This window comes from Crocuta crocuta, unplaced genomic scaffold (assembly GCF_008692635.1).
Source record: "Crocuta crocuta isolate KB4526 unplaced genomic scaffold, BGI_CrCroc_1.0 scaffold3, whole genome shotgun sequence".
Classification (NCBI taxonomy): Eukaryota; Metazoa; Chordata; class Mammalia; order Carnivora; family Hyaenidae; genus Crocuta; species Crocuta crocuta.
In genome coordinates, this window is record NW_027529934.1 from 11,167,958 (window position 1) to 11,185,066 (window position 17,109).

The 17,109-nt window shown below is 35.3% G+C and overlaps 1 protein-coding gene across 1 annotated transcript in view; it reads left to right on the forward strand.

The window, feature by feature from the left end:
* The window catches only part of HMCN1 (hemicentin 1), a 442,670-nt gene that overhangs the window by 121,215 nt on the left and 304,346 nt on the right, over positions 1-17,109 (forward strand). The window contains exons 3-4 of the mRNA XM_077763274.1: positions 1,465-1,623; positions 3,067-3,189. Of these exons, the coding sequence (XP_077619400.1) occupies positions 1,465-1,623; positions 3,067-3,189 (282 nt within the window). The remainder of the gene's footprint in view (positions 1-1,464; positions 1,624-3,066; positions 3,190-17,109) is intronic.

Sequence of the window (17,109 nt, forward strand, 5' to 3'; positions counted from 1 at the left end):
AGATACTTTAGCTCATTATTCATCTTTGTATGTTTAAGTCCTAGTGGGGTGTTTAGCAGTTTATTGATTGCTCAAGACATATTGGTTGAAAGTCCATTCCCTTGGCCCTGTAGTCACTGATGTCTATGCTAAGGAAGTAATCAGACATTTTATATATATACATAAATAAAATAGATTTGTATTTCTACATTTATAATAGAGGAAAATTTGAAAAAGCGTTAATGTTCAGCAGTAGAGAAATGGTTGAGTAAATTATGGAATATAGATATACTGGAATATTATGCAATCATTAAAACCTGTGATTAAAAAACTTATTTTAATGTTTATTTTGGGATAGAGAGACAGAGTGAGAGCGGGCGAGGGGCAGAAAGAGCAGGAGACGCAGAATCTGAAGCAAACTCCAGGCTCTGAGCTGTCAGCACAGAGCCTGACATGGGGCTTGAACTTGCAAACCGTGAGATCGTGACCTGAGCAGAAGTCAGATGCTTAACCGACTAAGCCACCCAGGTGCCCCCAAACCCTGTGATTTTGAAGAACATTGATGACATTGAACATAAGAAGGATAATAATCCTAAATATAAAATATATAAAACTGTAAATTCAGCATACTTACAGTTTCATCTATAAATCCATATAATTTTGAATGAAATAAATGTGACAAGAATTCTTAGGGTGAGGACTGTTTTTGTTTAGGAAAATATATGGAGCCTATTCAAGTAGGAAGTACAACACAGAGACCATGTGTTAATAGAAAAAAATGAAGCAGAGTGAAAAGGGTGGCAACGAGGGTATATTTTATATAATAGGGTGGACATGGACGGCTTCTCCGAAAGGTAATATTTGAGCAAAAACTTGAGGTATGGGAGATGTACCAGTATCTTTGTTTGCTGGTGGGAATGATCCAATTAAGGAGGAATGTTGGGTAGTGGAGTAGAGAGACGGGACAGCCACAGGAGCTATGTCTTTGATTAGGCACACGTGAGTAGTTAGCCTTAGCTATGCCCAGATGATTCCTTCACAGTGAAGGCAGGGCGTGTGGCTGCTATTCTAGGTAGGTTCATAGATACTGTGGTAGGAGTTCATGAAAGTTCTCTTCTGACTGCTGATCTTTTCTGGTGTACAGTAGAAACAAGGTGTCAAACATAGGATAAGAAAAGAGGGATGTCATGAAGGGAATGGGAAAGTGAATCAACATTTAATTAGGTAAAAAGGATATAACAACTTCTGTTATTTTGTGTATTTTGGGTGAGTTTATAATTTATCCATAAATACAGGTTTTTCTATCTCCACATCACTCTATATCTTTTCCATCTCCTGGCAACTAAAGTGATTAATGCAGTGGAAAATAAATGTGAAGAGAAACTGTTCAGTTCTAGAGCTTCTAAAGCAACTTATCATAACTAAAATATTCTATTCTTTTTTTTGTTGTTAAAATAATTGCATTTTTTTCCTGCTCCTTAACAGGGTGGTGGAGATTGTCCAGAAATGAGTATTGGAGCTATAAAAATTGCCTTGGAAATTTCTCTTCCTGGGTCTTTCATCTATGTTTTCACTGATGCACGGTCCAAGGATTATCGGCTCACCCATGAGGTGCTACAGCTTATCCAACAGAAACAGTCACAAGTGAGTAGGAATCAGCCCCCCAAATTTTCCATCTGAATACAGCTGGCAGGAATTCAGGCATACCATGGAGATACTGTGGATTCAGTTCTGAGCACCACACTAAAGCAGATATCACAATAAAATCAAGTGAATTTTTTAGCTTCCCAGTGTACATGAAAGTTTTGTTTACACTGTACTGTACTCTCTTACGTGTGAAATATTATCATGGCTAGAAAAACAATATATATACTTTAATTTAAAAATACTTTATTACCTAACAATGCTAATCATCATCTGAGCAAGTCATACTCACTGATCACAAATCAGTAATATACCAATAATGAAAAGTTGGACATATTGTGAGAATTACCAGAATGTGATACAGAGACATGAAGTGAGCAAATGCCATTGGAAAAAATTGTGTTGATAGATTTGCTCAATGCGGGGTTGCCATGAACCTCAAATTTGTAAAAAAGCACAGTGTCTGTGAAGTACAATAAAGCAAAGTGCAATAAAACGAGGTATACCTGAATGGCATCTGGGAGGTTACCTCTCCTCTTTGTCTATACTTTGTGTGCCTGATATCAATAATTTACAAATATTGATCTGTATATATGTCCTCCAATATGTATATTTGCATATTTGTAATATTTGTACATATTAATACTTTGTTTTCTAATATAGAGAGGAAATGATTGGGGATTAATGAAAACTCTTCCCATGTTATCCCTAGAAGTGACAAGAACATAGACCTACAAAGAAGGCCTGTGTCTCAAATACCAACTCTTATGTGGAATCTTGTCTGAGTCAGACTTACTCATTGCATCAGTTAGCTATTGCTATGTAATAAACTGTTCTACCTCTCAGTGGCTTAAAACATATTTGCAGGGCTCCATTGATCTAGGTGAGGCTTGCTCACTTGTGTGTCTGGGGATTGTTTGGGTTTGACTTCTCTAGGCTGATCTTTGGGGTGACTTGGCTCTGCCTCACACGTTTCTCACTTTTTTTGGATTTGAGACAAGTAGGCTTGTTTAGGCATGTTCTTTTCATGGCCAAGGCAGAAGCACCAGAGACCAAGTGGAAATATACAAAGCCTCTTGAATGTAGGCTCAGAACTGATAGAATGTCCCTTTTGCCTCAGGCTGCTGGCCAAAGCAAATCACGTGTCCACGCTTTGATTGGGAGATGACAAATTAAGCTCCACCTCTTAAGTAAGAGGGACTTCAAACCCTTTTACAAAATGCATAGATATAGGGAGGAATATATATAGTATATACTATACTAGTATGGTATTATTACAGACATATGTATGTGTATGTATTTGTATATTATATGTATGATGTATGGATAATATATATATATATTCTACTTTACTAGTAGTACGTTAACACATAATAGGTACTCAATAAATACATATTGATCTATGAAAACCCTTTAAACTGTCTTCTTTAAAAAAAATTATAGGTTGTATTTGTGCTCACTGGAGACTGTGATGACAGAGGCCATATTGGATATAAAGTCTATGAAGAAATTGCCTCTACAAGTTCTGGTCAAGTGTTCCATCTGGACAAGAAACAAGTTAATGAGGTCAGTTTAATAAAAAAGTGGGTCTATTTATTACTAACTACCTTACCAAAATTAGGCTAACTTAATTGTGACAAATCTGATTTCNAAAGTATTAAACCAATGTGGCGAAACATAGATTTACATAGTATTAGTTTCTACATTGTATTCTATACTGATATATTATTTAGATTTAAGCATAAATGTATTTGAAATTCAGTAGAAATTAGAAATTTTTATAGTTCTTTTTTAGTGAAGTCAATTTGTATTTCTGATGCACAACTTTTGGATAATTGGTAAAATAAGATGTGACTGTTTACTAGAGTAGAATATGAAAAGTTAGTTATTGAGCAAAATTCTCATGATGTTAATCCCTAAGATTAAAAGTAAAAAACTGTAAGTAACTTCTATACTAAGAAAACCTTGATATTTTTTAAAAAAGCATTGGAGATAATGTCTGTCACAATTCTTTCTCCTTTCTGCCACCTTGTTGTGGCCTCACTGTGATAAGAACTTTAATTAATTAAGTAAGTAATTAAGTAATTAATTAGCTTCCACAGAAGTTTCTAGGAGCATGCCAATACTAAGATAAAAGTTTTATGGGGCAAAATTCACATTTGATTGATGTGGTTACTGTTATCTATACAAGTTCTATTAATTTCATAACAGATTCATTTGTGTCTTGAGTGAAATGGCCCAGTAATTCTTCTGCCTAAAGAGTTCTTATTATATCATGGTGGAAATCATAGGACATTGCAAATTTCTAGAGTAATATCTAGCAAAAATATTTTTATCAACATATGATATACAAACTTGGAAGGTTAGTTTAGTGTAAAAAGTTTTTGTTGGAAGAAACAGCCTTAGGAGGGTTAGGGCTCGAGTCCATATTTTGTCCATCATATAGATTCGGAAATGCCTGGGCAGGGGCTGATGGTTATAGGGGGAATCCTTTAGCAGTTATTTATATGAACATTTACATGAGAATTTGGGAACCTAGGAAGAAAAGACTTGGGGAGAAGTATAAGACTTTCACAGGACCTGGGTTTCTTGTCCTCTCCCATCCCATGGACTATGTTTGACCTTAATGAAGGCAAGCCCTATTTTAGTTGTTTTTAATCTGGAATTGTATAAGACTCCGCAGTACAGTCAATATCATCAGCAGAAAGTAAAAGCTCTAAGTAAGGAAAGTGTCACTTTCTCTTGCATCAGTGAGGACACCACCTGCCTAGGGTATTGTGAAGTTCAGGCTTAAAAGTGACAGTGGGCTTTTGCAAAGAAATGGCGCAGAAGATGCCCTGCCTAGTGGACATGGTGGTTTCCGGCAGAAAGTACTAGAGGAGAGAAGAAGTGAGAAGAGACATGGCTGGCACATGGGGCATTTGAAAGAACAACTGTTCAAACCTTTGAGCAGTCAGGCACCACTTGAAGTTTCCCAAAACAAACTGGATAAACTTTTAGAGAGAACCATAGGACTTTATTAGGAGTTGGGCCCCAGAGCTAGAAAATAACATGGTGGGTCTCATAAACGTAACTCCCATTTATATCCACATACTCAGGGAAAACGGACATATACATAATTGAAAATATTGTTGTCTTAAATGTAGAAAATAAGCCCTACAGAGATACACATTTTAGTTATTAAAATAAATGGTATGATGCGTAATTTTTGTAGTCCTAATCATTTTTGTAACAATTCTGACAATTACCAAGTAATTTACAAGGATAACAATTTATAAAAATTTGATGTAAATTGCAGAAAATTATAGATATATATACATAACAAAAATTTAACCCCCTGATATTTTGACCTTGAAATTTAGCTTAGGCAGAACAGGACTAAAGAGAACCATTGCTAAAATGTCCATTTTTGTAAATTGAAGCTTAATGCCAAGAGGGTGAGCCTTAATTTATATGTTCATGATGGCAATTCCAACCCCCTCACCATCTGGTTCAAGAAAGATCATCTCATCTACTTTGAGCCACTTGAGACTCAAGAGGAATTTAACTGGGGCCATCTTGAAAAAGTTCTCTTCTAGGTATTATCCTGTATGGATGTGAGTCCCAGACATGATCCAGGCATCCTCATACAATTTTGGGAATTAGACAAATGTAAGGGAGAGTAAAGAGCTAAGAAAATCCAAAGCCTTTGGGTTAAGTCAACACTCAATCCCATCCTGCTGCTAAGCCTCCAGAGTTAAGGAAATGACCTTTTTGCTTAAGCCAATTAGAATTGAGTATTCAGTTATCTAAAGATAAATGTATCCCAAATGATAAGAATTCTATATTCCTTTGTGACATGGTCTCTTTAAACTCTGGTTTCCTAATTTGTAAAACAGCGATAATAGAATTATCCATTTTGGAAAGTTAGTTTAAGATTAAATAAGATAATGCATGTAAAATGTTTCAAACAAGTTCTGGTACAGGGTAAGTGCTCAATAAATGTTAACTAGTATTTTTATAATCCTCATAATGTTGTTATTTTGCTTTCAAAGTGGAGAAATTGTGCCCCTCTGTTTTTTAGAAACCAGATGGCTAGCTGTTGCTAGGAAATACATTTACTCAAATGGGAAAAGACGGGAGAGATGGTTTTTTTTATTTCCTGTGTGAGAAAAGATATTGTGACTGGATTATTGGAAACTATATACGCCAATGTTTTCCTTAAAGAGAGCCACCAAGGTAGAAGATTTTGTTAACAAAAAGCAGAGTGACAGTGTTAAAAATTGGATTTGCAAAATTTTTAGCATATAATTTAGCAATTTTTCTTTTCTCATTGCTCCACATTCTCCTATTGTATAAACGTAATAAACTCTGGCAAAAAATTGATGCTATAGTGACAGTTGCCCATTTAAGAGACGTGAGACCTGCCGGAGATTCACACGTGTGCTGAGTCCGTACATTTTACTCAAGAGTGATTTTTCATCTCTTATTCTAATGGAAATTGTGAAGTATTATGCTTTATCCTTTTAACCTAGTTCATCAATTTCCTAACCTAGTGGGATATTTTTGGTATCAACTTTCTCTTGAGATAACTTGAAGTTTCCTCTTTCTTCCTGTTTTTTTTTTTAAATAATAATTAAGTAGAGTAAGTATCTTTCATCTTTATTTAACATAAAAGAAACCATAGTGAAGAAATTATTTGGCCAAGCATCAGTCTATAAATCATCGTATGGTATTACATTTTGGAAACACAAGTTAAGACACATCTCAAGGATGTACTTAATTCACCTTTGAAGTTGGAAAAGGAACTAAAACAGTCTTACTCTTCTATTTCTTTGTAAACTGAGTTATTGTCAATAGATCTAATTACTGTTTCCTTAGGTATAAGAAACATCCAAGTTTGAAATCTCAAAGATACCCACAGATGTTATATTCTTGTGTCAAAGAAGCTAACACAAAAGATCCATTGTTAATTGGATAATTTACTTGTCCTAAATTTCCCCATTCTTTCTCCCTGCCTCTCCCAACTCATGTCTTCAAACATTTCCCTCCTCTCCCTCTATCCTCCCCCAAAAAACCTTCTATCTGGACATCCTGGCCCTATGGATTGGTGTAATTCCCTACTTGAAAGTAATGCAGGCTGAATTATATAAGAAGGGAGTTTTATTAAATAAAGGAATCATTGTCAAATTATATTTTTGGAAGGACATAATATTTAGAAGTCTCTCAGTCAATCTTAATGACTATCTTATCATGTAACATGCAGGTCTCTGGTGTAGGATGTGTTAATTCCAGGGGTTCTTAGTGTGAGCTGTTAGTGCTCTTTGGGAGCAGCTCCTGTGTTGCTCTGTTTGGAACAGGCAGACTCTTTTCCTCATTGTCTATTAGACATGAAAGGCTCCCATGATTCTTTCCTTTTCTCAGGGTAAGAAAATAATAATAGTATCAGTTTAGATGATTGAGTGCTTGATATGTCCATTCAATAAGAGTTTAATTTTATTTCGTTTAACCTTTACCATAGCCTATAAGGAAGACCGCACGATCATAAACCTCATTTCATAGATGGGGGAACTGAAGCCTAGGGAGGCAGAGCATCTTGTTCAAGGTTAAATTGGACTTAGGGGACATATTCAGTCTTTTTCCTCAGGTGGTGCCCTTGACTACCATAAGTTCCTGCTTGTGATTTCCACTTTTGTTTTTTATCAGAGGATGCATTTAAGTAAAATTAGCACACAATGTTATATTAGTTTCAGGTGTATAACATAGTGATCAGAAAATTCTATACATTATTCACTGCTCACCACGATAAGCATGGTCATCATCTGTAACCATACGATTATTACAATATTATTGACTGTATTCCCTATACTGTACTTTTAATATCTGTGACTTATTTATTTTATAACTGGAAGCTTTTGCCTCTTAATTCCCTTTATNGGAAAATTCTATACATTATTCACCGCTCACCACGATAAGCATGGTCATCATCTGTAACCATACGGTATTATTACAATATTATTGACTGTATTCCCTATACAGTATTCCCTAAAAGTACAGTATAGTACTTTTAATATCTGTGACTTATTTATTTTATAACTGGAAGCTTTTGCCTCTTAATTCCCTTTATCCGTTTCACCTACTCTCCCCCCACCCACCTCCCATTTGGCAACTACCAGTTTGCTCTCTGTGTTTAAGTGTCTGTTTTTGTTTGTTTGTTCATTGGTTTTGTTTTTTAGATTCTACATATAAGTGAATGGTTTATTTCATTTAATGTTATACTTTCAAGGTCCATTCATGTTGTTGCAAATGACAAAACATCATTCTTTTTTATGGCTGAGTAGTATGCCATTTGTGTGTGTGTGTGTGTGTGTGTGTGTGTGTGTGTGTGTGTGTATCACATCTTCTTTATCCATTTATCTATTGATGGACACCTGGGTTGTTTCCATATCTTGGCTATTGTAAATAATGCTGTAATAAATATAGGGGTGCATATATCTTTTTGAGTTAGTATTTCATTTTCTTTGGGTCCTGTAGTGGGATTACTGGGTCATATGATATTTCAATTTTTAACTTTTTGAGGAACCTCCATACTGTTTTCCACAGTGGCTACACCAATTTTCATTCCTACCAACAGTGCACGATGGTTCTTTTTTCTCCATATTCTCGCCACCCTTGTTATTTCTTGTCTTTTGGGTACTAGCCATTCTGACTGCTCTGGAGTGATAACTCAGTGTGGGTTTGATTTGCATTTCCCTGATGATTGTGATGCTGAGACCTTTTCATGTACCTGTTAGCCCTCTGTATGTCTTCTTTGGAAAAATTTCCAAATAAGGCTGTATAAATGTTCATATACAAGTCTTTGCATGGACATACGCTTTCATTTCTTTTATATAAATACCGAAGTAGAGAACGATTGAATCAGATGATAATATGTGAAGTGACAGTCTTATGCCCAATCCACAAAAAATCCTAACATTTTGGCAACAAAAAAGCCTCAGAGATGAGAGAATCCTGGATATATTTCTCTTGCTAGTTATATACTCATTTTCACTGGCTCTTACTGATATTAGAAAGACTGAACTTTGCTGGAGTGTTAATTCAGCAAAGCCCTTTCCTGTCACTTTGGGCAAACACCCCTTGTGACTACAATTCAGACCAAGAGCTTTCTGCATACAGGCTTAATGATGAGACTCTGAAACCCAGAGTTTTGAACAATTAGTTCTCGAGTGAGGTATCTGCCATTTTGTTTTCCCTTATTCTGAGTTTTACTTCACACATTGTTTCAAAAACATAACCTTACTGCTGACCTTGAAAATAAGTAGAAACGGGTGTTTCCTCTGAAATTTGAAAATGTATCAGAGGCAATTATAACATTCTAGAAAACTACAGGAAATGTTAGAAAACAATGCGTAAATGTTTCCACTTATTCATTCATCGAATTCACCTAATGAAATGTTGAAAATGAAGTGAAGAACTCAAAGCTCATACTTCAAAATAATATGAAGTCTTTACATCCACAAATACACCAAAAAGGAATATTTATCCTAGTTCCAGTAGAATACTGTCTTCCTCTGTTATGTTGAGATTGACATGTTATCCTCATGAATGTGTGTGGGGAACTCTAACACTCTAGTCACGTTGTTACCTTGTCCCCTCTAAGGCACCTAGGAGTCACTAATTAATTAGATCACGGATGTGGTTACATGAAGCCATGTGTACTTTTTGTTTCTATTTGTTTAGAAAAAATAAACTATGCTTAATTTATTATTTAAAAATTATTTATTGCTCACAGACCTCTGAGCATGTGAACAGTATTTTAAAATGACATTGATATTGTGCATAGGACCTAATATTCTTCACAAGTGGAGAAAAGAAAAAGATGACTCTTCTCAATAGAATCTTATTTAGGCAGAAAATACCAAGAATCAAGTGAAGCCCTCTTGTCATGTGGAACAGTGGGGAATGACAAGTGGGGAATGGATTGTTTAAAAGGATAAGCCCGTAAAAAATGAGAATGTCCGTCTTCCATTTTATGGTTTCATGTATTGGCTCTGGGAACTGATTGAAGCACTAGGTACAAACTATGGCAGTGTCTTCATTCTCTGAGGGCAGTGGAAGTCATATCCGTAAAACAAAACTCATAAAATTTAGAAAACAGAGTGGATAGCACTTACTAAGCCTTCTTCCTAAAATACCAAAAAGAAGCTTATATAAATGTCTGAGAGACTATTTCTGAAAAGAAAAGACAGATGTGTTATTTGAGGGCAAATGGTAATGATTAGGTTACACACATTCAACAGAACCATAACAATAGAAAAAGAAATAAACCTGTTTCCTTGACTGACTCCATTTTGATTAGAAGCTGAAATAAAATGTCAATGTCGACTGTGAGATGTGAGGTTTAACGGTGTCTATTACTTGCGTAGCTAACTCTGGGTTTGCAAGAGTCTTAACTATCAAAACATTATGGTGTCAATCTCAAAGTCATTGAAAATTTTATTCAAACCCAAACTGGCTTGAAAGAAATTATCTATTCTACCCATTTTGAAGGCTTGGTATTTATTTTTACTGGAGTTTTGGTGGAAATTAAAGATTTGAATTGAAAGGAAAATATCCCAGGTGTTTGATATTTAAAACTCAAACAACTTAATCATCACTGAAGTCACTGGCCATAATCTCTTGAAGAGTTCACCTGTTGGGATCCACAGAGGAACACAAGGGAATGAAAAACATCTATAGTGTTAAAAGGAAATAAAATTCCATTGAGTCATTTTCACAGGGCCTCAACGGTTTGGATATTTCCTTTCATATTTTATCAATTTAAAATTTAAAGGTTTCTTTTGAAACTTTTTGTTTAGAGAGGCATGTATCTATCGTGAATTAATAAGTATACCTTCCTCTCTCTCTACTTACACACACACACACACACACACACACACACACACCAGAGTACATCTGATCTTAGAGGAATTTAGAAAGAATAAGAGAACTAGTACATTTAAGAGGTCATATACCTGTTGTTTCAAAACAATATTGTATTTGTATTGTATTTGTATGTGTGTATTTGTAAAGATTTTAAATCATTAAGAAAGCAACTATATTTCAGTCATCTAAACCACGGATTATTAAAGACATATATAACAAAAAGCATTTGTGATTTGTAAAAATCAAGTGAGGTCATTTGTATAAAACATTTTGAAAGGGACCTAATTTTGAATCTTGGGAAGAAGAATTTTGGAATCATAGCCTCTTCTTTCCCCAAAGGCTCCTAAATATCTTGGCCAGTTGGTCTAGCTGACCAAGAGATTTGTGTGCCCAGAAGACCAAAGGTCAGTCTTATGTCTGTCAAAGAAGGGGGCAAAATTAAAAGGCCTGACTACTATATCTTCTCTCCAGATCAAGAGGTACCTACTGCTAGCATTTTCCTTTAATTATGATAATTAAATAATATGGCTCAATATAATTGTTGTTAATTTCTAGACATAGAAGAGCTTACAGTTTTCTAATTTTCTTTTTTCAATTGACTATCCAGGAGTCCTACTATTATAATTACTGTTCTTCTGAAAGAAAAAGTCATAACTTTTGTACTAAGCACAGTAGATCAATATTATTTTATCATTGCAAGAAAAGTCTTGGTTAATACCTTTGATGGAAATAATTATATCAATTAAAAGTAGCTTAGTACCTTTGAAGAACACATATGAATTTGTTTTTATTTATTTATTTTTNAAAGACCTGTTATGCTCTCTGCACCTATGGGGGCTGCTGTATCCAAGAAGACTTTTTGACAGTCCAGGACCTATCCTTTCAGAGAGTGTTTTTTGAATGGTATCTCTTGGTCTCTCTTGTTGGGACCTTGGTTATTTTATTTTCCTATTTGTAGTGCTATTTGGGACTCTCCACCTTGTGTACTCTGGCTTGTTTCTTGAGGTAGCCATTAGAAGGCTTTCTCAGTGGATTCTGCGTCCTTTTTCTCCCAATCTCTCAGGTTTTCTAAGGTGTCCAGTGGCTTCAGATCTTTTCCGTGTGAGGTATGGGCGTGAGTGCAAGTACGGAGCTCCTTACTTCTCCGCCATCTTGCCCCACCCCCCGTGAATTTGTTTTTAGAAAAGCAGTTTAAGGGATTTCATATACAAAGAATGAAAAAAAGACTGTGTTTTAAATATTTCTGTGTGATACAAATCAGTAAGGCAACTTTGAAAATAGTAGGCATATCTAATGAAATGGAAGCAGTTCCATGAAGATATTAGGTTATAAATGCTAAATACATCTCATGCTTTATCCCTGTTTGTACTTGGCTCAACGTAAATAAAAACATTCATCACAGACCATCTAATTTTTACTTTATATTCTGCAGTAGCAGAGGAAATCGAAGAGTTAAGAGTCAAAGTAAGGGAAGTTTTACTTAAGAAATTTATGAGCTAGGGTAAATAAATGGAAATAGAGTCCATGCTTCATATATTTTCCAGGTTTCCTTATGCATTCCTAGAATGAACCAACTGTAATAGGGTTATGAATGTAAATTCTTTTGAGAGATGGTATGCGCTACTTTTGAAAGCTCCCTTGTAGCATTTTGGTTATGATTTGGCTTTGTGACAAAAATTATAAATGGCTTTTCTCTTTCTTGCCAAAAGCCCTGGAGGTTGGAGGGAAGTACCTTAAGGGCATTTACCATATAATTTAAGCAGCTTTGGTGTGAGTGAATGAGTTAATAAGATGGAAAAAAAACCTTTCAAAATAGGTGCAAATAATTTATTTACTTTAAAAGTGTCATTATTGGGTTATTGTATCACCTTTTAAATTATGAACATAGAAAAAAGATACATGGTATGATTAAACCATTCAAAATTTTAAAATTAGTTTCTATGATTCAGATGAAAGTTTCCAGGAATTAATGAAACTGTTTATGAAAATTTTGCCATTGTTCATTCAAATAATATTTAAGAAATTAATAAATTAAGTCAATATGAGAACAAATAAAGGTTAAATAATAAAAAGCCAGTAAAATTATTATTATTGCAAATGATGTTTGTTAAATTATAGATCTGTCAAGATATTTATTTATATATATATGCATATTTCTAGAACAAAATGAAAAGTCATACTGGAATATGGCAATCAGTGCATAGTATAATTATAGGTAATTTTAATATTTTTCTTTAATGTGCCTTATTTTAAAAATAAGGAGTGTATTATTTTTTTAAATAAAGGAAAAGAGGGAAGGCATTGTCACTTAAAAATTTTTCATTTGTTTCTTAAATTCCATATGTGTGAAATCATATGGTATTTGTCTTTTTCTGACTGACAAATTTTAACATAATCTTATCATTATCTTAACATAATTCTGTCTCGCTCCATCCATTCATCACAAATGGCAAGATTTCATTCTTTTTTTTTTTGTTTTTTGGCTGAGTAATATTCCATTGCATATACATACATACATACATACCACATCCTCTTTAGCCATTCATCAATCGATAACCACTTGGGCTGTTCCCATAATTTGGCTGTTTTAGAATGAGTTGTTATAAAATAATGAGCAAAGGGAAGAAAAGAAAGAGGCAAACCAAGAAACAGACGCTTAAGTATAGAGAACAAACTGATGGTTACCAGAGGGGAGGTAGGTGGGCAAATGGGTTAAAAGGATGATGGGGTTTAAGGATGGCACTTGTGATAAGCGCTGGGTGTGTCGTGTGGAAGTGTTGAAGCACTGAATTGTGCACCTAAAACTAATATTACGCTGTATGTTAACTCACTGGAAATTAAATAAAAACTTAAAAGCAAAAGAAAATTTCAAATACACTCCACATACTTCCAGAACAGATTTATAACCAAGGCTCTGTGTTGTGTGTTCTGGAGATGCTAGGATGAATCACACATAGGTCTGGCATCTCAAGATGTGAGATTCTGGAATCTAGGAGGAGAGAGATCAAGTCTTTCCCATCCAAAAGCAAAGTGAAGAGCCAAACTCCTCTATGTTTGCTTCTTCCTCAATAGTAGGCCTTTTCTTCTTTATCTTCTTGAGTGGTATTTACTTCCTTTGTCCCCTCATATTTATTTATTCGGTAATCTTTAACTTTCAGTATCTCCACCCAGTAGGAATTGTTCTCTTCATGTCATCCAATGACTGTTGCCTCCATTCTCATTCTTCTTTGTAAAATGTGACACTGTTGAGCATTTTGAGCTTTTTTGAAACCCTTTAACCCCAAGGACCTATGATATGATGTTCTTCCCAATAGATTTCCATTCCTTCTCTGCTTACATTGCTGGTACTTCTTTTTCCTCTTATTCTAAATGTTCATGCTTCTCAACCTTGGCCCACCTCTTTATCTTTATATCATAACTCGGTCTTTTCTTCCTTTCTCTGCATGGCTCCTTTTCTCAGTTCACTAAGATCTCTACATAAATGTCTCTCATTCCTGATGGCATTATTTAAAAGAACACTCCTTATTTTGTGTTCTATTTCCCATTATCTTAATTCATTTCTGGTAACATTACTATTTACCTACTGTGATATTACTGATCAGTTGTTTATGCCTAAAACAGTGTTTGACACATAGTATGTGCTCCATTAATAGTTATTATAGAAAGGTTTGAATGAATGAATCTCGCTAATTTTATTTTTATTCTGTGCAGATAATGTCCATATCTCCAATACTGACTGCCTCCCCAACTTTCATCCTGTATTCCAATGTTCATTGGGCATCTTAACCTTACCACATGGCCCATTCTAAGTTAGAATCTCCCTATTAGATATGTTCATCTTTAGAGTTACCCTTTACTTTTGATGTTACCATTTTTTTTTTTTTTGCAGTCACCTCAGCTTAAGTGGCCTGAGTCAGTCATCCTTGACACCTTCTCTTTTTCTGCTGTTCACATTCAGTTGGCTATTGGAATATTTTCCATTCTATTTTCATTCTAGCCTTCTCAGTCAACCCATGCTTTCCTCACCTAATGTCTCATCTTTGGCCATATGGCATTTTTACTTATTTCTCTACCATTCTCTTATTTAATTATATCTTCATTTTTTGCTTTACCCATTTATGCATTCAACAAAAATTGTTGAGGCCTACTTAACTATGTATTAGGCTTTAAGAATTCAATATTGAGCAAAAAATAGATATAGTTCATGTTTCATGATGCAGAAGGGTTATAGAGGGAGCAACTGAGTAACGACTGGAGCACTTTGAGATTGTGTTAAGAAAATGAGATGTCTAGAGCAGCCCTCATTGGTGGCAAGTTCCATAGTGTGGCTATGGACCTTTGTGACTGAAATGAAGCAATAGTCAGGGTTACAGGAGGTGATGAGGTCAGAGTATTCAGAGGTTGGCAAATTGAATCAGTTGTCTGTGTGAATGCGGAAAGCACTGAGGTGACAGCAAGACATGGAATGGAGAGAAAGGCAATGGGCTGGATGTCATACATAATCTTCAGTAAATGAGGATCAGCAGCAACATAACAATAAAGATGGATGACACAAGTCTCAATGGAACAGGATTTTATTCAGGGTGGGGTAAGTAGTAGTGAGGAAAGAGAAGGCCCCCCCAGGTCCGTCCAGTCTCTACATATGGGGTCAGGAGAATGCGCAGGCTTCATTAAAGAGATTTGTTGGAGAAGAGACTAGTCCAGATGAGAGACATATTTTTTTAATGTGTGTTTTTTTTTTAAATTTCTGAGAGAGAAAGACAGTGTGCGCAGAGGAGGGTCAGAGAGAGAGAGAGACACAGAATCTGAAGACAGGCTCCAGGCTCTGAGCTAGCTGTTGGCACAGAGCCCGACACGGGGCTCGAACCCACAAACTGCGAGATCATGACCTGAGCCGAAGTCGGACGCTTAACCAACTAAGCCACCCAGCACCCCGAGAGACATATTTTTTTGACAATAGGAATTTTAATTTTGGGTGAAGACTGGGAGTAAGGGAGTCCAATAATGGGGTGGAGTTTTTAGAAATCATAGTGAAGAACTTTGGGTTAGAAAGACAGTAAAAAAAATAATGGAGAGAAAGCACAGAAGGGAATGGGGAAGAAAGTATAAAAAAGAGACTGATAATTGGGGGTACTTTCATCCTGGAGGATTATCCTATAGTTTAATGTAGATGTGAGTCATAGTGAGTTCAGTTATAATGTACTTTCTTAGTTTCTCTGGTTCATAGTGTTTCCTCCTCTGAGACTGGATTGGCTATTCCTTCTTCCCAGAAAACTTTCCAGACTCTGTACCAATAACCAACCATCAATCCCTCATCTTCATTTATCTGGCTGATTTCCACTCATTCTTCAATCTCATGTTAGATCTGATTTCCCACAAGACCCTCTCTGAATCCTCAAATCTGTGCCTGACCTTTGTTCTTCTCTCATCTTATAATCATGTTGTATTATGGTAACAGTGGATCTACCACAATAAGCTGTAAACTTCACATGAGCAAGAAATGCTTTTGTTTTTATATCTCTGCTACCTATCAGAGTACCAAATACTTACCAGCATTTAGTAAGTTAGTAGATACTTAATATATGTTTACCAAATGCATGAAAATTGAATAGTAGACCGAAGTTGAGAATTGGACTAGAAGAAATCTACACTGATTTCCACATTTGCATAAAATCTCAGGTCTGCTGTTTGTTAATTATAATAATCATAGAATATAGAGGAAGAAAGAAATTGTCTTGGTAATAGTTTTATGCACAGGGAGGCCCTATATCAAAATTTATTGATGTCCCATGTAATCTGGGATGCTGATTCTAAATCAGAGCATGACCTAGGATTGAGGTATCCTGACCCAGGGTTGAGGGCTTCTTCTATTATTTCTTTCTGCCAAAAGCATGGAACTTTATTTAATGGAATCTTGGAAGTGTAGGGAGGAAAAATGATTTTTTCCTCTACCTTTCTAAGCCTTGGCTTGCAACAGGCAGATTAACAAGAGAAAAACAAGCAAAAATGTTTTAACTTGTATTCCTTATGTATACATGAGGGATACCCAGGGAAAAATTAGTAATTTTACAAGATGGTTTAAAACTCAGGCTTACATGCCATCTTTAAGAAAAAGGAAGAAAGATGTAGGGAAGGCCAGTTTTGGAAAGGTGGCCAGGAAAAGCAAGGTTACCCCAGGGTGAAGTTCGTTATGCAGATTTAAGTGAAACCTTCTCCTTTAAAAAGATTTTCTTGTGACTTAGAGTCATCTTCTTCCTGGAATGGTGAAGGGAGATGCCCTCACAAGTGGAAATTTCCTTTATAAATGTAAATTTCCCTTATAAAAAGGTAACTTCTCTGTTTTCAGAGCCTCCCTTATGTCTGCTGTTTCACAAAATAATCAGGGCAAAATAATCCTTATGGCAAAGAGGCATATTTGAATTAGCCTGTTTATTGCCTGACATTGTTTTCTGTTTACATACACAGATTCAGTTGTTCACATTGTTTTTGTCACAGAATATCCTTTTCCTCTGTTTTGGTAGACTTCATTTTCCTAAAGACTAGTTTTTAAAAAGTAAATATGCAGATATATTATAAAACTAT